This window comes from Oryzias melastigma, linkage group LG17, assembly GCF_002922805.2.
Source record: "Oryzias melastigma strain HK-1 linkage group LG17, ASM292280v2, whole genome shotgun sequence".
NCBI classification, from domain to species: Eukaryota; Metazoa; Chordata; class Actinopteri; order Beloniformes; family Adrianichthyidae; genus Oryzias; species Oryzias melastigma.
The window spans coordinates 34,458,440-34,484,605 of record NC_050528.1 but is presented as its reverse complement, the minus strand read 5'-3'; the positions used below and the strand labels follow the sequence as shown (position 1 = coordinate 34,484,605).

Below are 26,166 nucleotides of genomic sequence, written 5' to 3'. Positions count from 1 at the left end.
CAGCATGGAGCACATGTCACTTCTTCTAGTCACACTCCAAGGACTGGGTCTGGATGACCGTGTTTCTGTGTCTCTGTGACTGAGTTTGAATGCTGCCCCGCATTAACCCGAGAGGGGGGGTATTGTCTCAAACATAAGAAAAATGTCACAAAGTTCAGGAAGCCCGAGCAGGCAGCAGACAGGTCTGGATCTGTTCTGGCCTAATCAGGGTGATCTCTGGTAAAACCTGAGGATTTGAATTCAAGAACCTGTAATGTGTTACCAGAGTAACTTTGTAGTAACTGTACGTTTGCACTGTTTCCTGATGTTCTCAAGATCATTTGAACCCCACCAGGTGAGAGCTTACACTCAGCTTCAGGTGGAGGGAGTTTGTCACTGGCCTTTTATTTCTTCCATTTTCTAATAACTGCTCCAACAGTCAAACTCTTCTCTCCAAGCTGCTTGTTTATGTAGATCAAGTCTTGTTCAGGTCTACAAACTTGTCCCTGGTGTCCTTCGACAGCTCTTTGGATTTGGTCATTGTAGAGATGTTACGGTCTGACCGACAGCTAAACACTTATTTTCTGCACCACAAATTATCTCCTTGAAAAAAGACAATTCGATTTCTTTAATTAGTTTTAAAAAATTATGCCTCTCACAATTGAAGTTTATCTCTGATGCACAACACAGAACTCGTTACTTTTTGATTTGGACAACTTACAGAATCTATGACTGACAAACACCTTTCTGTCACATTATGTGTTTTTTTATAACAAGTTCACTTTCATTTTCATTTTTAAAGTGTCTTTATTTAAAGGCTTTCTTTAAACAAATATGAAAAGAAACAAAAATGTTAATTCAACACAACCTATCAGTACACACAGTTTTCAAGAACTTTGAGTAGATTTAAATTATTTAGTGCATATGAAGCTTGCTGCTGCAGAACATCACACTAATCAAGAATTCTGTTTTGACTAACACACTAACATTGACTAAATGATTTCCTTGGGTATTTAAAATGAGTATTAAAGGAAAATTAGTCTGTCAGTGCTGCCAACTAACATTTTACAAATGCATAACAGAGAAGACAGATTTTCACACATGCATCCACGCCTTTTTAAAGACGTTATTGGATTCCAATTCTTGGCCAAATTATATTTGCATCTTTGAGCATTTTTTTTATAATTGTGTCTAGATAATATATACAAAAACCAGACAGAGATGCTGGTAGTACACATCACTACTTATTATTGCTCTGCAGAACCTTTAGAAGCATGCTGTACTGTGCCGTTTTTCATTTGAGGTTCATTCAAGGCCCATACCTGGTTTTCCTCTGCATTAACCTGAAGTCAGTCACACAGTCCTTGGATGAATTATTTCTATGTTCCTGCATATTTTTAAGAACCTGGTGACACACGACTGTGTGTGTTTTCTGGTGGAGTGAAATCAGACAGTTTAATGTGAATGTTTATGGGGATTGTGCGCTTGAGGCACTTTATTTTGTTCTAGTGGTCTTACAGGTAAACAAAAATAAAACCAGAAGATCCTTTTTGAATTGAATTTGGGAAGAGTAGGTTGTGCTTGAGCTGAGAATGTCTCCATATACAAAATCTGTCTGTATGTTAAATTCTTAGTTCAACTATTTTGGCTTCATTTTAAATGTTGTTGAATGTTGACATCAGTTCATCTGCTGCCTCCTTCCTTTGCTTCCCTACAGAACCAAAGAAATCAATTTAAAATATGTCTATGACCATCAGTGTCCTTTTAAATGAACTAAATAAAAAACCCGAACTAACCAAGGGGGGACACTAGAGAATCTGGCAGTGAGTAACCTTAAAACCATGGTCTAAAATTGACTGAAATTTCTGATAAATATTTAACTGAAACAGAAACTTGAATTTTTGATAACTGAAAAATGAAACTGAGAGAGGAAAATAAAAACTTAACAGAATATAACCTGAACATGAAGAATGATGAAATCTACAGTCAGGTTAATTCAAAATCAAAAGATACAAATCCTCACACTATTTGTTTTATTGAGGACTCACAGTTTTAATGAAGGTACAACAAGCCAAAAATATTTCTACATCTAATCTACATCTGTAAGAAAACATCAGGCCTAGATCGTTTCATGCTGAGAAATTGAATCTATTCTCAACATGATCACATTAAACAAGTAATCAATTCTCTGTCAAATGAAAACAGTTTAGCTAGCCGGAAACTTTACACAACACCATCATACACAAGAGAGCTTCTTGAATTGAATTTTTGTGTCTGGAAAGAAAGTTTTGAAAGGAGAATGTTTAGACTTTTGCTTTTCACAAACTCAAAGCTGTGTCAAAACAGTCTATTTCTGAAAAGAAAGTCCCTTTTCTCATAAAACAGAGAGAATTCTTCATGCAGGGTTTAGCTTGAATCTTTCTGCCATCAGTCCAAGTTATGTTCCTGTGGATAGTACAAATGTCTAAATATCAATCTTATACTGTCAACAACCGTGAAGCTCACTATTATTGCCACAAGTTTGAAAGAAACATTTATACTATAGATCTGAGAATGAAAGTTGCACCAAGAAAAGATTTTCCAGATCTCTCTGCCAATAACAAAAACCTTACATTTCTCATCCTATTGACTCTTTTTTTAATTAGCATAGACTCTGCGCAGAATTTCCATGTCCGAGTTAACTGATCTGAGTGGAGGAAGGTTCTAGAGCTTATTTCACCAATGCAACGTCCTCACAAATTTTCCAAAACTGAATAAAAATAAGCAAGATTTCCATTACTACAAGATTTATCATTACAACAAAAACAGTTCACTGAAGTCTCCGTCCAGTTTACAAACCTGCTTAATTCATTTTATTTGTTTATTTGACATTTGAATAAAAAATGTCTGGATAAAGCCTTTAGACATGAACCATCTCATTTTCAAGAGGGTCCTCCTTTCCAGCATTTATACAGATTCAATCAAGATTGGTAGAGAAAAAAAATCAGCATAAAAACTCATTTGACAGTAAAAGATGACACAACACTCACACACATGCACAGAAAACACACTGGCTCACAATATACACCTCTAATCCTCCTCACTAAAGCTTACACAGCAAAATGCAGTGGCTTCCATTTGGAAAAAAAAGTAAAAAGGGGGCATAAATACAATTATAGCACCCATTAAAACAAAAACAAAAAAAACTAACTAAAACTAAAAAAAATGCAGTCAGAGGGAGGCTGGAGCCTATCCCAGCCACTATCTGATGGATGAGTCGCCAATCCACTCCAAATTTGCAAGATTTTGGATCGATGAGTTTTTTTAGTGTTCTGTTGAACAGTAAACAAGAGTTTATTCTATGGGGTTATGTGTAAACTGAAAAGCAGATTCTTCTCTTTTAACATTCATGTTTAACTTAAAACAAATCATCATTCATTCAGTCTTTACTTATTTATAAAAAAGCTTTTCCAGCATCACATTTTAAAGTGCTTTACAAGTAAAAACAGACAATAAAATCCAAAATACAAAAAACTAAAACCAACCCCCCTTTTCATTCATACATACACTCCAAATACAATGCAAACAAGCGTCAACACCCAAAAGAAAGAGTATAAATGAGTCGTCTTGCTTGACAGGTGCGGTCTGAATGTTCATGCTGTGATTTCAGTCTTTTCCAGGAAACAGTAATGCAGACAGCGTGGTTCAGCATCAGCTGCAGCAGCTTGTGATCGCTCGCTTCCTGCGCCTCATTCCTCTGGACTGGAATCCCAGTGGACGGATTGGGCTCAGGCTGGAAACTTACGGATGTCCCTACAGTGAGCCAATTCCTCCTTACTTCACTCTTCTTTTTTCACTAATTATTGACCCTTTTGCACGCTGTTTTGCTGCTCTATTAATGAGCCAGCAGATGTTTGACCTTGACGCTCTAACAGTCGTCTCTCTGGTCTGGTTTGCAGCCTCTGATGTGATGAGTTTTGATGGCAGCAGCAGTGCTCTGGTGTACAGACCAGATCCGGGGTCGGGGGAGACCTCCAGGGATGTCCTCAGTCTGAAGTTTAAAACCCTGAGGAACTCCGGGATGCTGCTCCAGGTGGAGGAGCAGGACGGGCGTGTTCTCAGTCTGGAGTTAGACAAAGGAAAGCTTCTGCTACTCTTCAGAAGAGGTACAATAATCCAGATGTTTGTGGAGAGATTGTGACACAACATTATAGTGTTTCAAATGAGGAAACCAGCAGGCAGCTCAACATTTCATGGATTTATTTTAAGCCCTGGAAGGCTTTTATGCTGGTTTTCAGTCTGAGGCCTGTCTAGTTAAAGCCATGATAAATTGTGATCAATTTGCTGTTACCTGCCAACTTTGTGTTTGTGTGCGCATGTGTGTGAGTGGGGTTAAGCTATAGGTAGTCAAGTTTCCATACAGGATTATGTCCATCTGGCTCACCAGGAAGACCATCTGGCTGCAGAGAAATGTTGTCTACCGATCCATCTTAATCATCTTTATCTCTCAGGGGACGATTCCTCCACTCCTCTGTCGTCACTCATTTGTTAGTGATGATTCCAAATCTGTGTCACAACTACATCCATTTAAGTCAATGCTTCCCTAAAGTAAGAAAGAAACTGTCAACATTTATCACTTTATTATTGGGAATTTTTTTTTTTTTGTGCAGAAATCATAATTGTTCCAACATTTGTCGATTTTGTGGTTGTTTTTGCGAAGTCTCAGCGCTGGTGCAGAGATAGAGCAGATGACCTACAATCAGAAGATTCCAGGTTCGGTTTCCCGCCTTGTCTGCCTTCATGTTGAAAAGTCTTTGAGCAAAACACTGAACCCCACAATGCTCCTTGTGGTCATAGGTTGGTGCAGCGTTTGGGAACAGAATCACCATCAATTCTTAATGAGACTGTTAAGAGCTTTGGTCGTTCTTAGAAGGTAGTAAAGTGATATATACGTGTACATCAGCAGTTCAAAGTGTTTTGCTAAATAACTTAACCTTAACCCTTTAACTGCCTGCTCAACCAAACAGTGGGAAACATTTAAAACAGACCAAAAAAACTGAGCTCTCAGATCGCTCGGCTCCTCTTGAACGTTTAACTTCGATCTGAGGTGACTAAACAGACTCAGAGGTTGTGGGAGATTCAAGTTTCACTGAAAATATTGAACAACATTCGTTATATGAGAGCATTTTTCCACAAGTCCTCCAAAAGTAAAGACTCTACAATCAGAAAAGGGACAAAATGAACACAAAGGAAGTGTAATAATTTGTAATTTCACAGACCCTGCATTGGTTTTTTTTTAATCTTCAAAACTTTTTTTAATTTAAAAAAATATCAACACAAATATATTTTTTAAATAGTACTGAGGATGCATGGTCATTAGAACATGCCCCTATATCCCTGTACTGCCTGCATGTTTCAGATCTTTAAACTAATAGAAAAGTCTTTTCTTTCCCATCACAGCAGGTCGTTCACCACTTTCAGACATCCCTTGATTTTTTTATTTTTTATTTTTGTTTTTATTTTGGATTCTCAGTTGGAAGTCATTTTATTTCTGTTGCTCATTATTTCTGGTTCTTCCTCCCCTGTTTTATTTTCCCGTTCCTCTTGGTTTTTAGGTTTTGGGTTGTGTCATTTTTTTCCTGCTGTGTGTTCTGGATTTGACCTCACACCTGACTTTTCATAAATCACCAACGATATGCTCACTTCCAAACCCTTTCTCCAAACAGCAGGACAGATTTAAAGAACAGTAGTTTTTATTTTATTCCCTTTTCAGTGACACAGCAAACGGGCTTCAGACAATTTCAAGTAGAACTTACTTATTGAGCCTTTTGTCATCATATTAATTATTTTTTAACCATCAATTAAAAATGTACGAAAGAGTATTAGGGCCACCAAAAAAAAGAAAAAAAAGGAATATGAAGTTGATTTTTTTCTTGTAATTTTACGAGATTAAAAGCCGTAAATTTACGACAAAAACAGTAAAAAATGAAGCCCATAGTCTCAAATATACAACTTTATTTTTGTAATTTAACAGCTAACAACTTCTTTCTTGTACACTTTCGAGATATAAAGTTGTAATTAAAAAAAACAATTGTTTTGTTAACTGGCCCTACCACTCCATTGTAAAAATTGAATATATATATATATATATATATATATATATATATATATATATATATATATATATTTGTACAGTATATATATATTTGGAAACTATCAGACCCTGCTCCTTAATATGACTAATAGGTATTCCATACCATTACAAACAACATTATCTGCATGATAACAAAGAACAAATTTATCTAAAAGGTTTAAGCTGAGTAGCTGTTTAACTTCAAACTAATGTTGACTGAAAAAAAAAACAGGTTCTAATAAAAATGAAAATTCAACCTCCTCAAATATTAATGTGATATAAAATCTTTATGTAGGACTTTGTTTGAACATTTTAAAGGATGCAGACATTTTCATACTAGAATCTCCAGTTATCAGCTTAACTGGATACGTTATCCTTATCCACACCACAGAATTGTCTCCCACCATCAGGCTGTTGCATTACTGCATTTTTTTTTCCTGTTCTGAATTTTTAGAATGGAGAGTTTTAGGAGAAACTCAGAAAATACAGATTTATTTATTGTCATTTAAATTAATTTCACTTGTTTGGCTTTCAATCTGTTGTCTTTATTCTGTTACGATTTAGAAAATGTCTTTCTCAAAAATTTTGTGTTTTTAATAAGTACCTACAAAATAATTCTATTTGTTTGATGGTTTTCAGTTTTTTTGTCACTGCTTCGCTTCCTGTTTTTTTGTTTTGTGGCTGTTCAGACTGTAATCAAACAGTTTTCTTTTTGGGAAAGTGTTTTGCTCTTTCAATCTGCAGATGTTTACGGCCTCAAAAATATCAAAGACATCTTTGTCTCCATTCTTCAAAACTTTCTGTTTTTGTTTCCAAAGTTCTTGTTCCCTCACGAATATCTAATACATTTTTAATGGATTATTGTATTCAGCTCTTTCTACTCCACCTCCTCTCAGCAGAAACACATGTTCCTCTCCCAGTTCTTTGGGGAATGCAGAATTATTTCTATTCATTTTTGCCTGCTGTGCTCATCTATCATTAATGATGTATGCCGATTTTTTCCCCCCACACTTTTTCGGATTAAACATTATCAACATATTTGACATCAGTTTTCCAATAATAGGATGCAGATGCATGCAGTTTTCTCTAAAGAGATGAGCGGCGGTGACCTCGCCGTGATCCTCCCAGCAGGATGTTGATCAAATTAAAATATTCAAAGTGGCTGAGAAACTTTTATTAGACTCCTGGTGAAGTTACCACACTTTTCTCCATCCTCTTTCAGGCCGGACTCTGTCCTCTGGGGCCACACATCTCGCTTCCCTGGGCGGTCTGTTGGACGATCAGCTGTGGCACCATGTGACAGTGGAGCGGCATGGCTCTCACCTCAACCTCACCGTGGACAAGCTCACAGAAAGAGTTCAAATCCCCACTGAGTTCAGCCACTTGGAGGTTGAAGAGGTCTGTTGAAATAAACCAAAGTGATCTGATCAACAATTACCACTGTTGTATCAAAGATTCAGTTTCTGGGAACGCTCTGCTCTTGTGTTCAATGGTTCCATGCAGCTAAGAGTGGGATCAGTTGATGGTCTAACTTCCCAGAGACCGGCTATCTCCAAGAGGAACTTCCACGGCTGCCTTGAAAACCTGTTATACAACAATCTCCACCTGATAGAGCTAGCAAAGCAAAAGGATCACAGAGTTACTGTTACGGTAAGCTGATTCAACCTCTTGCTCTTTGGTTTTTGATGACACAACCAGAATAAACACCAACAAGTGTACCAACTGCCCGAGATTTAATGCTGTTCAATTAGCTTAAAAGGTGCACAGTCCTTGCTTGCAACCCGGCTGTTGGATATGACGGATTCGACAATCAGAGTGTAGTTTGAGTGGACGTCCGTATCCCGTGCACTAGGGCTGGTTTGATAAAATCAATCTGAATTGATCTAAGCTTAATAGATCAATAATTGATCCATAAAAGAAGAGATCGATCTAACGCATAATGCTAAAGTCCGTTAGCTTGATGCTAACGTATAATGGGATTTCCCATAGGACGGCTAATGCTAACACTTAGTTGACCTACACATACATTGTTGACTAAATTAACATCTTTATAAACTCACAGGAAGGAATTTTCCAAACTCTTTGAAGGAAAAATCTTTTTAAAGTGACTATTTGTAGTCAAACACTTTTTGCTCATAATTTTTTCTTCTTCTGGAGTAAGGTGTAATGCTATAGCGCCATCGCCACCTAGTGGCCAAACTTAGACATTCTTCTGGAGAAGCAGAACAATCGTTGGAGCTTCTTGTTTTGAGAATCCATGTAACACTGTATGATATTAACAATCTCATTATTACTTCACTAATACATTTTGCAGTTTGTGAACTGTATCAGATTAATATGAAAATCTTCAAAACATGTATGTGGATTATTAATGTAGTTCTGAACAAATATGTCTTCATGTGTAAGCCATGTAAACTCAAAATTGAATTGAATTGAGAGGATCGAAAGAATCGAAAAAAATCAGAATAGAATCAATCCAGGCTCTGGTGAATCCAATAAAATCGATCCTGGAAATTATTGGCGATACCCAACCACCATGCTCACCTTGTGCATGCAGCCAGTACTCGAACCTTACCAGCGACTTGATTGTGGCGTAAAGGCACTGTACAACAGCATCCCCCATAAGATATCTGCGTCTGACTTACGTTATCCTTACAAATACTTCACAACACACTTACCACTCGCACGATAGCGGTAGCTTACGTTTTCAATGACGAGGCTGTGATTGCTGCCAAAGGTTTTGAGGTAAGCTATTGAGCAAAGTCCAATACTTATGCCATATCATTTTTCAGGTTTTTTATTTTTAATTCATTTGCAATAATTTCAAGAGAACTTCTTTAACATGGTCAGTATGTGTTTAAAGATTTTCTTCAGGAAGAAAACTGATTGAATCAAAGACTGAAAAAACGCTATGACATAATAAAATGTGAAGTAAGTGAAGTGCTGTGAATACTTCTTGGTTGCACTGTAAACCACATTTTACATTTTAATTTTATTCTATTCTATGTGTTACTTTTAGAATACATTTACAATATTGACTTCATATTGTTCACAGGCTGACTTCATTTATATAGTCTCCAACCCTTTCTAGTGTTTTTCCTGCCTCTCTAAAATCCATGGTTCGTTCAGAGACTGCAAAGAAACCAAACATTTAAATTCCTAAACAATCTCCAGAGATTAATTTGAACCTAAAAACAAAACAGTGAGGTGCCAAACAAACATAAATAACTTCCAGCCATTTTTAAATTTTAGATCTCTGTCCCACCTGCTGATAGTAAATTGTATCAGGTGTATTTTTTTAATCAAAGCTGGCAAGGAGTGAATCAGGGATGACTAAGGCAAGGATAGCTGGAGCTTGAATCTTGAGTGGAAACCCCTTTTTTGTTAGTTCAAATGTATTACTTTTAAAGGAAATGGTTAGTTTGCATTAGGTAAAGACACGAATGCTTATTTTTCTGTTGTGTGGCATAGTCTGTGTCTTGCTATATAGGGCTTGACCCATACACGAACAGCAGGTTTTTGGGTTGTCTGGGCCTGTAGAGGGTCGTAGACAAGAGCAGCTGGATCTTAAGGGTCAGTTTATGTTTCCAAGTGTTACGTCCCACGTGGGTAAACTTGACCCGAGTCAACAGGGATAAATACAAAAGAGAACCATAACATTAAAACTGACCACCAATGGTAAAAGGAACACATTTTATTAAATAAACAAAAACCTGTGTCCTGCAAAGAAAGAACAAAATGAAATAATTATTGTGCTGGTTCAAACAAAAAGACAAACCAAAAGGGAGTGGAACCTTGGCAAAACATAAAGTAAGTGAGGGAGACTGCTGACCAGCCATGTCGACCGTCAGAGTCAGCAGCTCCTGATAATGGCTGCCCAACCAACTAATCTCGCTAAAAAAATAAATAAACAAAGTCTGTAAATCAAGACTACCAAGGTCAAACCCCAAACTAAGATAACAAAACACAGCAGTGGAAGACTGCTGAGGACAAAGAGGGGAAAAAAGAACCAAACAAACCAGAACAAAACTAAACCTTAAACCCAGCTCTGTGTCGCAGTGGAGCGGAATCACCCAGTCGCAGCAGAATGTGACACCTGTTGGTGAATTCCAGTCACCCGTGACTGGAATTCTACACACGGAGTGCATATTGCAGGAAAATCGCGTAATTTAACTTGAATTTATTTTAGCTGTTCGAGTACGCGACAATGGAGGAAACTGTTCAAAAAAATGTGTTTTTAACACTAAAAATTATGAAAACTTACTGCAGAAGTTTAGAAATACCAAACTTCACACAGAGACAGAGAGAGAGGCAGAGAGAGGACACCTAGACAGAAAATTGAACAAGTCACTGGAAAGATCACCACTCTGTGGTCTACGATCCTGATCTCTTGACCTTGACAGGCTTGACCTTTTTTCCCTGCAGACATCCCATATCCACCAGTTGTGACCAAAGCATAAAGTTAGAGGCTCATTGCAGGAAATAGATGGATGCAAATGTCATTGAACAATAACATTTCAATCACAAGAATAAAAGCTATGAAACACAAAAAAAAGAAAAAAGAAAGAAATCCTGGAAAATGTATAGGACCGTGATTACAAAAGCCAAGTATGAGGCAAACGGTTCTGTAAAGGTGAACTGAACTGGAGCAGACAGAACCACTGCGTTGGAAATAAGCCATCAATAATTATGTCAGCTGAAGCTCAATGAAGGCAAAGAAAACCAAAGTTAACAAAATCACAAAAGCCTAATTAAACACGGCATCAGAACCTGTGGACCATGACATGGACGAGTAATAACTGAAAGCGCATTGTTACAATGCAAACGCATTTCAGAATCTAATTAGGATGTGAATGTATTTGTCTTTGCAAAGCGGCGTGTTAAAGACAAGCTTACCCGATTTTCCAAGCTAATTTAGCTCAAGACGTTGTTACAGAATGATTTTTATTATTCATTCATACAAGCTTTGCACATTAGCCTGTACTGCTCGTGAAAGTTCACTCCTCGGAACAGACACAATTACTGTTTCAGGCTTAGGTTTGTGCAGCTCTTGTAAACAAAAACATCCATTTGGAGAAAATATCTGAAAGGTCTGTTAAATGAAAACACATTCAGGAACATTTTTATGTTTTAACCAAATGATATCCACGTAAAAAGTTCTAATAGGGTCAACAAGAGACAAACATTTTAATGTTTGCTCAAAAATTGACTTTCCAATTTTCTTTAAAGAATTCAAAAGTACAAATATTCATTTGTACTCCTCCTGAGGTGTAACTTTAATGAGTTCAGCAGGTTTGTGTTTGTAAAGTTCATCCTGGAGGTTTTTAGGTTTTCCTCTAACAGACAAAAATCAACCAGCAGAGATCCAGACTGGTGCTTGGCCATGAGCTCAAACAGAATACTATTTTTTTTTTTTTTTGTGGACTTGTTTATTAAACCAACAAATGATTCAACATTGTGCGTATGTAACACAGAACAGTCACCATCTTGGGGGACTTTTTTTGGTCCTTTTTGCTTCTCTGGGATTCAGATTCAGAAGTGGCATCCTGGCTTTACCCCTCACGCCGTGTACACACCACACTCGGGAGCACTGCGACGCTGCGTGGAACAGAGGCCGCTTCCATTTGGCGTCCTTGTTAACTTATGGTCTGGTTCACACCAGACACGAAGCGCCACGGTCCTCCGCGGCCGACTCGAGCCTTGCAGTGATTGTTTCGCCATTTGGTCTATTTTTTGCACAAACTGCAAGCGATCCGTGTCCATCCTGGGAAGAAGTTATGCCAAGACACAGGAGAAAATCTGGTAGATTTTCAAAATAAAGCAAATTTTTCACAATAAAATACTGCTATTGACATATGCAATCATATTTTTGTATCTAAACAAACTGTAGAGGTGAAAATACAATATTTTCCACTTAGTTTAGGGACCAGAGATCTCGGCGAATATGTAGAATCCATGATTACAGAGAACCCCCAGTCTCCGTCCCACCCCCGCAGCCAAAGAATGTCCATTACCGATATATACTTATCAAAACACTTCTGATCATGCTTTGTAAACATTTATTAAAGAACATTAGAGTATTACTCAATGTAAAGAGTTTGAGTGGTTTGGGGGGGTCTAAAAACACAATGAACAAAAGAGATGCAGTTGGCGACAAGTCAAGATAAACAATGTCAAGTTAATTGTAGAAGCTCTGAATAACCACGGCTAAGCAGTAGCGCCTGTTGTGAAAAAAAAATGTGTCTGGTGTGAACTGGAGGTGAAGCGGATCCTATGCACAGCATGCTTCGCGGCGGTGAACCCGGGATCAGGCATTGCAATGCACCAGAAAAATTATGATAATTTGACTTCTTTTGTTTTTTCATTTTGGGCTGTAGATGTTTCCATGTAAAGCTCAATGGGCTCCCTGGGGGGTTGAATGGAGGCCATCCTGCTGGGTTAAAGCGCGATACATTCCCTTTCCTTACAGAATAGACTGAAAGTAAAAGTAGGACCACGTTTACTGGAAAAAGACTCTAGTTTTCTTGTGGAAATATTTTAGTTCAAAAGAATTAAGCAAGTGCAGAAGAATTCTTGTGTCACTGCTTTTAAGGTAACTTCCTGACTTTCTAATAGAGAACACTGCAGCCCAGTCCACTATGAATAATTACACATCACTGTAAGTGTACCACAAAGGGCTTTTAGATGTCATCTGTTTTTCTGGGCTTTGTAAAGCTTCCAGGTATGTCCCTGTGAGGGTTGGGATGATAATATATCCTCGTACTGTAGCTTTGGCGATGAAGCCAGTGTTTTAACAACTGTTCAAGACAGCAGAGTGGAAAAAAAAAAGTCAAGATACCATGACCCGTTCCCTGTATTTCATTTTGCTCTTTATCTCCAAGGGAGGTCACTGTGGTATTTTTAGTTTGCTTTATCCCAATATAATCCCAAACTTGGTTGTTATCATTGTGGTAGTACTAATGTTGTCCTTTAGGGGACTCGCTGATGAGATCAGTGTGACGTGCGGTCACTTCAACACGCCCTCGGCAGCTGATTAATATTCATGCTTTCTGTTGTTTTATCTCTAGCAGCCATTTTTCTCTACTGCTGCATCTTCCCATTCGCTGTATGCTTTTTTTTTTTCTTTTTTCCCCTCAGAGCAATGTGACCTTTTCTTGTGGCGAGTCCGTTTCCGTTGCTATGACGTTCATCGGGCCCCAGAGCTTCCTCCAGCTGCCTGGAAGGACAGCAACCTCCCCTCAGGGACTGTCAGTGGGGTTTCAGTTCAGGACCTGGAGCAAAGCAGGGCTTCTGCTGACCTTTAACCTTCCTCAGCAAGGCGGGGCGGTCTGGTTGTACCTGAGCGAGGCCAAACTCCACCTGCAGATACATAAAACTGGCAAAGTGATCTCTACAGGTCAGTTTGAACTCTATCATTTCATCTATTCTACACCATAGAACTTTTGATACCTTCTAAGATCCTGGTACTAAGATCAGTGCTTACAATTTAAGTTTAGATGTGTGACAAAACTGGAATCTGATGGAGCCGCCATCAGTGTGTGAATAGGGCTGTAACTGTAAAGCGTTTTGAGCCTTCAAGGAAGATAGAAAAGCTCTATAGAAGTACATGCCTTTTGTCGAGTATAAACCATTTAAATATATAAACTATTTACAAAATGTATAGAAGATCACTCATTGTCTGTGGTGCATTGGAAATGACATATAGACCATAAAACAAGTCTCTGAAATCCCATGTTTATGTCAAATGATTTTATTCCACAAACTAAGAAGCAGGACAAAGATAGATGTCACGATTACAATTCAGGATTTTTACAAAGATGTTTCAGATAATTCAGTTCTATGTTGTTCTGGACAACAGAATTTCTACTTCATTTACTTAAAATTTCACATAATTATAAAATAAACTTTACTGTTGTCTCCTTTTTATCCTTATTTGAAATATTTTTAGCACTCAGCCAAAACTTCTATGAGAAATATAACACATTTTGTTTTTTGCTCAATTTGTACATTCTTAATGTATTTTCCACACTATAGAGCACACCAGATAATGAGGTGCTTGGTCAATAAATGGTCTTTTTTCAAAAATTGTCATATATGAGGCGCACCAAACTATAAGGCATGTTAATCAAGTCTAAACAGTCAGAGATAATCCCTGACATCAGTCAGGAAGGACTTTACTAACTACGCTCATGTTAACTCCAGAACTTGTTTGTGTGAGGAAGAGGTGTTTGGATCCATGTGCAAACGTAGGTTTAATGCCAAGATAAACAGGCAAGGAACACAGCAGAGGCATAGTCAAAACCAGGCTCGGTCAAAAAGATAGAAGCGAGGTAGGATAACGAGGAAAAACAGGCAAGAGTGAAGAAAAAAAAACAAAAAAAAAAACAGGGAAAGTTAACTAGAGTCAACGCTCAGACTGTCTGCAAGGCAAAACAAGACTTCGCACTGAAGAAAGGGCTAAGGTGAGTTTAGATGCTAGAGTGTACTAATGATGATGGAAACCAGCTGTGGAGACAGGAAACTGTGGCGGTGGCTCATGGGAGCTGTAGTGAGGAGACAGCAGGGTTTGAACTCTGGCGAGGGCTCCTTCTGGTGGTCGGAGGTAGTAGCTGATGGTGGAACCATGACAGTTTGTAACACACTACACATTAGCTACCTTAGAAGCATTTTTCATGTTAGGATATTCAACAGATAAAAGAACAATGTGATACCACAAAAACAAGCGTTACTGTGACTACGCTGACTCCCTACCTAGTTAATAACACTTAAAAAAAACACTGTCCGACACCGCTACATGATAGCCATGTTAGCGTATTTACAAGAACGCACAACCTTGTTTGGAACTCATACAAAAAAATGAGAGAGAGTACCTCTCAAAATCATTTCGACGTCAGTGCGCACAAACAGAATTAATAAATAAACAACTTTTGTCTTATAGTGCAGAGGATGGAATGAAATCCGTAAAGTGCTCCAAAATCCTAAACTCTGAACAGACAAAAGGAAGGATAAGACAGATCAGAAATGATTAATCTGGAAGAGATCTAAAACTTGACCTATATACCAACTCCAGATTTGAAGACCCAATCCAATGAAAATTGTGTTTTTTCCTTTTTAACATGTTTTTGAGGCGTGTTTTCCCATGAAGGAGGAGGATTAAAATTGTATTTCTGAGTATTTCTCTATTCAAATCATAGTGAATCAAGAGCAGATGAAAACATGCCATTTGAAAAAGCATGTAGTTGTTATCTACAACCTACAACTGACAGGCCACAAGATCCCTGCTCACCATTCTTGTTGCAACACTAATGTTAGCTTGGGGTTGTGAGTGGCTTTTAGCTAGCAGGAGAGTGTAAACAAACAGGAAAGGAGTGCACAATGAAACAGTTTAGTTGGCATCAACATTTTAGAGATTTTACAGCAGATTTTAAAGATTTCCTTTTTGTGGTTTTGTCCATGGATAATTCACAAACACATTAAAATAATTTAATATTTTGAGATGAAGTGACACATGCTGTGAATCATTTTTTTCTGTTCCTTTGATGGGATCCTTAAACATTCGCTTTGATATCTTCTGCCACTCCTCAGCTGCAGATGAAGCTAACGAATGACCGCAAAGCATGGCCACTGAGGAACAGAAAGGGAGAAGATAATGGGGTATTGATCAATGCCCTAACAGCTCAGAAAATACAGATACAACAGGCTGACACTAGCTACGCTTCAAGTGCATCACAGAGAGGTTGTAGGAAGGAAACATGCCTGCTGTTGCTGTTTTTGCAATCAATTTGGCCCATTATAGTACTGCTCTAAAAGCTGTTGTCACTGAAAAAAATGATTTAAGTGTTCCCTCCAAATGGCAGCTGAGTGTTGCTGACTCAGGTGTGACAGAATATCTGATTTGCTCATCTCTTTTTAATGGCCGTGCTGGGTTTTGAAGAGAAGCACTGGTGGATAGACAATCACAAAAACATGGAATTATATTTATTAATGCTTTTGTTGTGCGCCTGATGTGCTCCCAGGTGCTGCTTTCAACGATGGTCAGTGGCATTCAGTGGAGCTGAGCTCCAGACAAGGCCGTCTGACCGTTGTGGTGGACAGAGAAGAAGGAGGAGGCACTCAGACCATCTCATCTCTTCATCTTGCTGTGGAAAGAAACATCTACTTTGGTGGTAAGACATACACCAGTGATCGTGAATGTGTTACAGACACACTCTTTTTCCATCCATGCAGAAACTCATCCCAATGGGTGGAGGATTAAAGAAAAATACAATATGTTTACACAGGCAGTAGCAGATCTTTTTCACAACAATGCTGATTTAACAAAGAATTTTTTTTTCCCCCAGAAAATAAATTCAATTGACTCTATTAACTGTATGTCAACAGAGCTTCTTTAAAAACTGTAATAAATTCATTTTTTTTTTATTTTTTATGAACAAACAAAGGAAGGGAAACATGTGAGATGACAGACGGTGTGTAGAAACAGAGTAAAAAGGAATTGCAAACTACAATGTTCTATGTGTAAATGAAATGAACATACCTGTGACAGACAAAAAAGAAAAAACAACTTTTATCCACAGACAGCAGTTCATCAGGCTCATTACACAATCAAAACTATAAAATTCTACTTTTTGACAACAATCTTTCTTGTGCTCCCTGCTTCTGTTAGCTAACCTAAAGAAATTTCCTATTGTAAGAAAATCCTCTAAACTTAAAATAAGCAAACACAGACACAAAACCAGGCTGAGAGGGCGGGGGTGCTTATATCCAGTTTTCCAAAATAAAATGATAAAACCCATGAACTGAAAACTAAAAAATGTTGCTACAGCATTTTTAACTCTTTTACACATGCACTGATGTATTTCTCACTAACAACTTTTTATGTTTTTAGCTTTTTCTTCACTGATTTTTGTTTTGTTTTGTTTTTTTGTCGCCACAGGTTGTCCTGCAAATGCCAGTCAGGAGTGCAGGAGCCCCTTTAGCGCCTTTCAAGGCTGCATGCGATCACTGACTGTGGACAACCAGGACATTGACCTCATTATGGTGCAACAAAAGCAGCTGGGACATTACAGCAACCTGCTGATAGACATGTGTGGAATCATTGACAGGTCAGGAGAACATGTTGTGTTTTAAACGCTAACCCCGGGCTTACACCGCTAGCGTTTCGGCTCCGATGCGTGCCCCGCAGTCTTTCCGTAACTTTAAAAGTGCGAGAGAAACTTAACCAATAATCACTGTTAATATCCTAATTTTTAGATATTTTATTCAAGTTTATATCATTATGGCACAGTTAAATATCACAATAAAACTAAAAATGTGGCTTTATCATTTTTTTTCAATTATAAACTAATTCTAAGATTTGCTTTGACACCACCAAGGGGTATTTTTTTTTCAATCTCAAGCAAATAACAAAATAAAAGACAATAAAACAACGTCAGGTCCAGAGAGCTCTAATTTACCACATCAGAAAAAGTAGGAACACTTTCTGAACCACCCAAAAAATCAAAACTTCTTTTTAATACCATAAGTCAAATGTTGATGTAACTTATTCCACACTTCACCACAACAGTAAGACAGTAGAAAAGAAATGAGGATGATGTTATAGTTTCCTTTAACCTGCTTGTGTGAATTTGAACATTTTAAAGACTGGGATAAAGCAGAATAGAAATGAAGAGAATCTAAGAAAAAAGAAATGAATTCCGCGGAGGAATTGAACTATTTAGACTTTGTTATTTTGTTTAATAGACTTTTGCTTCTTCATCTGGAGAAAAAAACAAGCACTAAGATTGAACTTTCCCTCTAAAATGACACTTTTTTAACTTCTCATAGCAATCACGTTTCTCAAAAAGGAGCTAGAGCGGTTCGCACGTGTTAGCTGAGGCTGTTACCATGTCATGCGAATCACTGCCCATTGAACAGTTCACCTTTGTAGAAAAAATGCATTTCTAATTATGTTTTTATTCAAATCGTTGTGAATTAGGAGCAGAGGAAAAAAATCCCAGTTGAAAAATACTTTAGTTTTTCCTCACAAACTACTGTTGGCGGGCCACAAGCCTCCTGCTCTGCACCGTTCTGATGCATCCACTTATTGGTGACTAGATCCATGAACGTCTTCCTGGTCTGAGATGCATCTGAATCAAAACTGTACGGCTGGATAGCTCCAGTATTTTTGTTACACCTGTAATGTTTGGTTTGGGGTGTGAGGGGCTGTTTGGTAGCATGAGAGAGGGTAAACAAAGGAATGATGGGAAATGAGGGCAGGCTTACTCTGCGCCAGAAACCATGTCCTATAAAACATCAGCCTTTAGCACAATCATAATGAAAAGATTACTGGGAACGCTTTTACAATAGATTAAAAGATGATCTGAATGGGTCTTTAGCAGCAAACATCCAAGTAAACCTCTGGGTAAACCATTACCCAAAGACAGTGACTGTGAGCAGGTCTGGAAAAGATCACAGTGAGGAAGCAACAGCACATCCATGTGAGGAGAAACCGCCTGAAATATTTGTAATTAAACATTTCTGTCCTCCTGCTGTGATATTCAGCGGTCTACAGTTTCTGCACTAAAACTTTTTCGTGATGGAATAAACTGAAAGAAAAAAACAAGTTTTCCTGCACAGGCAGAAACACATTCACCGCATGGCCCCTCACTGTAATCTGGCTGATTGAATTTCAGCTCAGGGGATATATTGAGCAGTAAAGTCAGGTGGAAAATGGACTCCACGACTCCGCTGCAATACGGCGGTCATAATTCAGGGGAGGTTATTACAGTATATGTGCCACTGCGTGCATTTTTGTGTTTTAGAGCTGCCACAAAACAGCAAAGAACAGTATTAGCCAAAGCCAACACTCCATTAACGACACAAATTGAGTGCAAATCCACGGGGAGTTCAACATCAGCCCAACACCCGTCTCACACAGCACGTGTTCTACTGCAGCGCACAGGAAAAGTGTGGAGAGATGCACTGCAGGGAGCTCCCATGATCCTTTGTTTTTGTTTGTTTGTCAAGATTCTGCTTCATTCTGCCTCCTAAGTAATATAGAATTCATTATCTTCTCCCTAAAATTCAGAGTTTTGACAGAACCAAAAGTGTGGTATCTGTACTGGTTTGTCAGTTGGACTTTGTTACTCTGGTTCAGTCAAAGTTGGTCTTTTGGCTCAAGAAGAATTATGAAGTGTCATGCAGATAAAACGTAAAGAGGGAAACCACAGTGTGAAGCAGGAAGATCCAGCTTGGCTGACCTGGTTCTGCAGAGGAAGATGTTTGCTGTTCTCTATTTGAATCTCATATGGGTCAAAAATATTTTTTTCTTCAAATTTGCTTTTTATTAGGTTTAGTTTTATCTTTTTTGTCTGACAGGGACATTTCCATTGATATTTACCAAAGTTTTTCATCCCATTTCTGCTCTCTGTGACACATTTGTGTTTTACCACTTTCACAACATATTTGAATTGAAATGTAGATTTTTTATTTATTTATTTTTTTTATTTTTGAAGGACAGTTCCGTGTTTCTAAGAGAAAGTGGTACAATCTTCAAATTCCTTACAGGTTAAGGGTGGTGATCAAGTGCCCCAAATCAAGAAAGGAAACAGTCATGTTTACCAGATAATCCCACCAGCAAAAAATTTCCCAAGATTCCAAAGACATTAATGTCCAAAATCTAAAATATACTGAAATAGTTTGAAAATGTTACCATTTAAAAAAATTGAGTTTTAGAATTAGAATGGTCAAGGTGTTGGGCTTAAGATCCAAAGGGCATACGCCCTCATGAGTTCAAACCCTACTCCTGATAGCACCTTACCTAGAACTCCAGTTTATTAGTTATTAGTTATTGGTTATTAAGCAGTTATTGGTTATTCTATCTAGTGAATCTAAAGAAGTGCAAAAAAAGATTAATTATAAACATTTGCATTAAAGTATTCAGAAAAAAACCATTGACACTTATTACATTTTTTAATTTAAATTCAGATTTACAGGAAAAATATTATTACAATTTGCCCACCGTTTTTATTCAATTTTTGTTATTTCTATTATTTTTAACCACTTTTTTTTTAGATCTTTTATTGTTTTACTCTTTTTATTGTTTTTTTGTCAGCTCCTGTTTTCTTGAGTTGCAAAACATGTATCCCCTTGATGCATAGTGATATAAATATTCATCAAACCACTTTGTCTCTAAAATTATCTTGATTTAGAATTTACTTGAAAGCTAATTAATATGTGATTTTTTTTATAGCTAGATATAAATTCAGTTTTGAAGAGGTTAAAGACAGAGAAGGATAAAATGATCTCCGCTGACATCCTATTGTCCCTTTGTTTACACTCTCACCTGCTAGCTTACAGGACCTCACAACCCCAAGTTAATATTAGCAGTGCAAAAAAAACTGAACAAAATTGAAACTATGAAGCTGTGCAGTTTACAGCCAGATTCCAGCTTAGAAGGGGGATTTGAAGATCTGTTTTTCAGCAAGCAGATGCATCAGAATGGAGCGGAGCATGGTGCTTGTGGCCCACCAGGAGAATTTTCTGCAGCACAAATTAGCTCTTTTTCAACAACATTTGTCACCTGCTTCTGATTCACCATGATATAAATAAAGAAGTTCTTAGAAATGCACATTTAATCTTAAATTCTTTTATATTTGTCCTCCATCATGAGAAAAATGCTAAAAGTACTTGTTAAAAACACCCATAGGGATGGGTTGATAGAATCAATTTGAATAGATCAATAATCAATCCATAAAAATAGAGATCAATCAAGCACATAAGGCTAAAGTTCGCTAGCTTGTTGCTAACATTTAATGGAATTTTCCATAGGACTCCTAATGCTAAAAAAAGAATTAAAAAAATTGAATCAATCCAGGCTCTTAAATTATTATTGAAACCCAGCCCTTCAAAAAACATGATTGTCACTGAAGTGGGTCTTTAAGAATAGCTATACTTGAGTCAGCCAGGCAGAAGTCAGTCATGTAAATACCATTATGGAAGTTCCATCTGTATTCTTTGTTAAATAAAGCTAAATCAAACTGCAGCGTAATAGAATTTATGTCTCAGATTTCAAAATAAAGGTATTTGGGTACACTAGTGCACGAGTAAAAAAATACCGTCTGTTAAATTTTGAAAATCCTGTTTAAATTCTTTACATCAAAAAGATGTTTAATTTTAATCCTAAAGGAAGAAACGACATCTTTCTCTTCTCCTCTGTGTCTCAGATGTTCTCCGAGTCGCTGCGAGCACGGCGGCCGCTGCTCCCAGTCCTGGACCACCTTTCACTGTAACTGCTCTGACACCGGCTACAGCGGGGCCACCTGCCACAGCTGTGAGTCACACGCACTCAAGCCCCGTCACACGGCTGCATGAAGCCACTTCACACGGCCGCACCACCAGCTCACGTTTTTCAGGAAGCTTTCTGACTGAGTGGATGCTACAGAGCAGTTTGAAGCATCAGGTTGCGTCACATCCTGACCTCTATCATTGACTTTCTGTTCAGGTCAGCTGTTGATTTCTCTGTAATTTTTTCCCTCTGGCTTGTGGTCTGGCCTCTCCCTGTTCATTTAATTTGGCTTTATTCATCCTGCTGCTTATTATTTAACTTTTTAGACTAATTTATCAGCATTAAATTTGTTCCATAACTTTTAGATTTCTGGATTATTTTATGTAGCTGCTTTCATTTTTTTTAAGTAAATTATTCTCAGGTTCATTTTATTTTCATTCCTGTTATCATCTATGTTTTTGTTTGACCAATATATGAAGTTCAATTTAGTCTTTACTCCCAAGAATTACTGTGTTTATATAATTCCCCTCAGGTATTCTATTTCACGCTGCATTTCTGCTTTTTTTTCTCTTTATTATGGCTTTTTTGGGGGGGTTCTGTTGACCTCAGTTGAAAAGGGTCAACTTTTTTTTAGCTAATTCATCTCGCACTGTTTTCCTTTTAAGTCAAGATTCAGAGCAGAACTGCCCAATCCTGGACCTGGAGATCATGCCGCATTTTTTTGCTGCTGATTACCTGGATCAGGTGGATCAGCTGATCAGCAGAATGCAATTCTGAAATAACCGGAAGACAAGATGGTACTTCCTACATCAGCACCCAGAGATCTGACATTTTGAGGCTGCAAATCAAGCACAAACTCACCAGACATTCACTTGTGTATGTTTATGATCCTCTGGAAGAAATTCCCTCCATGAAGGTGCTGAACTAACCCGGTTGAAATGCAGTTCTCAGCAGAGTCTGACTTCCTTGCAGCTATGCAAACCAGCTCCTGCTCTGTTTGAACAGGGATCGAACGGCCCTCTGCAGCAGGAGGGGGAGGGGGGCGGACATGATTGATTGTCTTTTTAAAATCCCCCAACATGCATGTTGACCAGATGTACAAACTCCCATGAGCCTTTGAAAATCCCAGACAGCTGAAACAAACATTCTGGTCCCTTCTATTAAAAATTGGGAGCCGACACCCCCGGATGCCTCAGGTTGCTTATCCAGACATTCTGGCCCACATGTCAATTCAAAGCTGCAGAGATGTGGCAGCCAAGACAGTCGTACAACATCCAGAGCTGTAGAGAAACTCAGCGCTGCCCCCTGGGGTCCTGCCACAGACGAGTTTATTTGCTGTGTGCCCGACAAATATGAAATGCAAATTCTCCTGAGGGAACCGCTCATTCAGTGCTGATAGGAAGTGGAGAGGTTCTGTTTGTCTGGAAAAATGATGGATGATGGACCTTTCTCAGGTTGGCGTGAGAAGAAAAACAGGTGGGCAGAGTGTAACCTTAGATATATAAGTCTGACTCTGTTGTCTGAAGAAGACAGAAGGAAGGCTTATGAAAGTTTGAAGTTTGTTGGTCTATTTTCACATTATAAGAAAATGGAAACCTCTTTTTGTTACCTCCCTGATTGTGAGGCATCGATTCAGCTCTGATGTTATTATCCCACCCTGACCATCTTATTATTAGTAAAATCATTCCCTGTGGTCTTTCAATTATGATTATGCCATTTTTAGCCATTTTTTTAAAGGGCAACACAACAGGAGAGTTGGAGGCTGACTCCACTATCAGCCTACATTTGAAACTACAGTAAAAGTGGCGGGCTGAGCGGGGGAGGTGTGGTTTGGATCTGTGATTAACAGTGAGGTTAGCTTAAGGTAACGTGACGTTTTTAATATGAAGAGTCTCCACAGAATTTTCTGTGGAGGTTGAGGATTTTTCTCCTTCACCTTTTCCTGAGGCCGGGTCTCATGGTCCTGACTGAAGGGGACCTGTGTCCCAGTGCTAAAATGACGCTAGCATCATAAGCTGATAAAGGCAACTGTATAAGGCTAAGAATCCCGGGTGGAACGTCCATTACAAATCCCATCACCAGAAAGGAATTCACTGGATTCAACTCCAACTGAACTAAACCACTGTTGTCTAACTTCCAAGTCCACTGGAAAGTTCTTCAAGCCAGTAGATTTTTGACAACTTAGGGCAATTCACCTATGAGCCATGCTAAAGCTAACACGGTAACGACGACCGTTACAGAATTAAAGATGGGCGGGGCTTTTATACTGGAGCTGCAGAGCATGAAGACGTGAAACTTCTGAAATGACGTGGGACTTACACCAGTTGACCAATCACAAAATTCAGCTGTAATACCTTGTTTCAACCTATAGGGGGCAGCATACAGACGGTTTTTGACAATAATTTCAGGTAGTTTATTTTAATTTGTCAAAAATGTGTCAAGAACCAACAGACAGTTTTTAAAGCCCTAGATATAGAGGTCAACAGAAAAACAAAATTGATTTACTTTTTAATTACTCTTTAAAAACAACAATTTTTCGTTAGGCGCGGGAATTAATTTGAAATTCACCTCTAAATTTTGGCATGGAGTAAACCCGGCCCAACTTCCCATAACCCATCTGTTTTCAGTCTAAGCAAAGATGCTCAGACTTCCCTCTCCCCGGCCACTTCCTCCAGCTCCTCTGGGGGGACCCCGAGGCGTCCTCGAGCCAGCCAAGAGACGTAGTTTTTCCAGTGTGTCCTGGGTCTTCCCCGGGGCCTCCGCCCAGTGGGACATGCCTGGAACACCTCTCCAGGGAGGCGTCCAGGAGGCATCCGGACCAGATGCCCGAACCACCTCAACTGGCTCCTTTCGATGCGGAGGAGAAGCGGCTCTACTCCGAGCTCTCTCCGGGTGACCGAGCTTCTCACCCTATCTCTAAGGGAGCGCCCAGCCACCCTCCGGAGAAAACTCATTTCAGCCGCTTGTAGTCGGGATCTCGTTCTTTCGGTCACGACCCAGAGCTCATGACCATAGGTGAGTACTGGAACGAAGATTGACCGGTAAATTGAGAGCTTTGCTTTTTGGCTTAGCTCTGTCTTCACTACAACAGACCGGTGAAATGACCGCATAATAGCGGACGCAGCTCCAATCCGCCTGTCGATCTCACGCTCCGATCTTCCCTCACTCGTGAACAAGACCCCAAGATATTTAAACTCCTCCACCTGAGGCAGGAGCACTCCACCCACCGAGAGAGGGCAAACCACCTTTCTCCGGTCGAGAACCATGGCCTCAGACTTAGCGGTGCTGACCCTCATCCCAGTCGCTTCACACTCGGCTGCAAACCGCTGGAGGTCCTGGCTCGATGGAGCCAACAGAACAACATCATCTGAAAACTCATCCCCCTCTGGGCCCTGGTTGCACCTAGAAATTCTGTCCATAAAGACTATGAACAGAACCGGGGATAAAGGGCAGCCCTGCCGGAGTCCAACATGCACCGGGAACAGGTCGGACTTACTCTCAGCTATGCAAACCAAGCTCCTGCTCCGGTCGTATAGAGAACAAACAGCCCTCAGGAAACCTCCCCAGACCCCGTCCCACGGGATGCGGTCAAATGCCTTCTCCAAATCCACAAAACACATATGGACCGGATGATCAAAGTTACATGAACCCTCCAGTACCCTGAAGAAGCTGTAGAGCTGGTCCACTGTTCCACGCACTGTTGTTCTTGAATCTGAGGTTCGACTATCGGACGGACTCTCCTGTCCAGTAACATAGAATTAGCCGTCCAATCAAAATGGCGAGCAATATTGGAGCTATCCAGCCGTTCAGTTTAAGGTCAGATCCATTTCAGACGAGGAAATGAAGATGAATTTGTCTGCAAGTAGATACCAGTTAGACACCTCTACAAACCTTTTCCAACAACATTTTTAACCTACTCCCACATTGATCTGGATAAATAAATACCCAGAAATGTAAATTTAAGCCTAATTTTCTTTGTATATTTTTGCTGTCATCAGGGTCAGAACGGTAAAACACAAGTTTCATCAGAGTGGGTCTCAACGGCCACACTTGTCGTCCTCATCAGTGATCTCCATCCCTTTATCAACTTCTGCCTGTGAGCTTGCTGATGCCGATCTCGTGTTTGTCCTCCACCAGCCGTGTTCGAGCGGTCCTGTGAAGCGTACAAACACAACGGCAACACATCGGGGTATTTTTACATCGACGTGGACGGCAGCGGCCCGATCAAACCGCAGCTGGTCTACTGCAACATGACAGGTGACACAGACACGCTCCCCACTCTCATCATTAAGGGTTTTGCATGGATGGAATTTGCATAATTGCAGATGATGATGCTTCAATCATCACATTGCGATCCACTTTGCTGCTCAACCTCCTCTTTAGTGAGGCTGTCTCTGTCTTTCATCATGATGATGCTGATAGTTCTTTTCTCTCCACATTTGTTTCATCAACTAACTATTTGCTGTTCTATGAACAGCAGTAACAGCATTTTTTTATATTTTGTCAAAAATTAAAGGTTTTTGAACATGTTGAGGATTGTAAATTTGTATCTGTGATTGTACCAGCCTCCTCCATTCTCAGTTTTACTCCAGTTTAAGGATGTCATGCCCTATATTAAATAAAGATGTGTCTCATGTTCCCTATATGAGGAGCTTAAGGTGATGCAGCACTTTTTTATCACTCTACTTCTTCTGATTGGCTCTCTTCACTAATAAGACCAAAGCTAAATTATTCTCCAGGTTGATAATCTTCTTGATTCTCAAAGATGAGATTTTTTTTTGCATAGAAATAGACAGAAATGAGAAATAAA

General features: G+C 39.0%; 1 protein-coding gene across 4 annotated transcripts in view; it reads left to right on the top strand.

Annotated features, from left to right (window-relative positions):
* The window catches only part of LOC112138784 (contactin-associated protein-like 4), a 146,155-nt gene that overhangs the window by 75,641 nt on the left and 44,348 nt on the right, over window positions 1–26,166 (top strand). For all 4 annotated transcript variants that reach the window (XM_024261420.2, XM_024261422.2, XM_024261419.2 and 1 more), the window contains exons 4-12: window positions 3,629–3,776; window positions 3,918–4,124; window positions 7,314–7,489; window positions 7,595–7,741; window positions 13,229–13,487; window positions 16,108–16,257; window positions 17,025–17,193; window positions 21,295–21,401; window positions 25,494–25,613. In XM_024261420.2, the coding sequence (XP_024117188.1) occupies window positions 3,629–3,776; window positions 3,918–4,124; window positions 7,314–7,489; window positions 7,595–7,741; window positions 13,229–13,487; window positions 16,108–16,257; window positions 17,025–17,193; window positions 21,295–21,401; window positions 25,494–25,613 (1,483 nt within the window). The remainder of the gene's footprint in view (window positions 1–3,628; window positions 3,777–3,917; window positions 4,125–7,313; window positions 7,490–7,594; window positions 7,742–13,228; window positions 13,488–16,107; window positions 16,258–17,024; window positions 17,194–21,294; window positions 21,402–25,493; window positions 25,614–26,166) is intronic.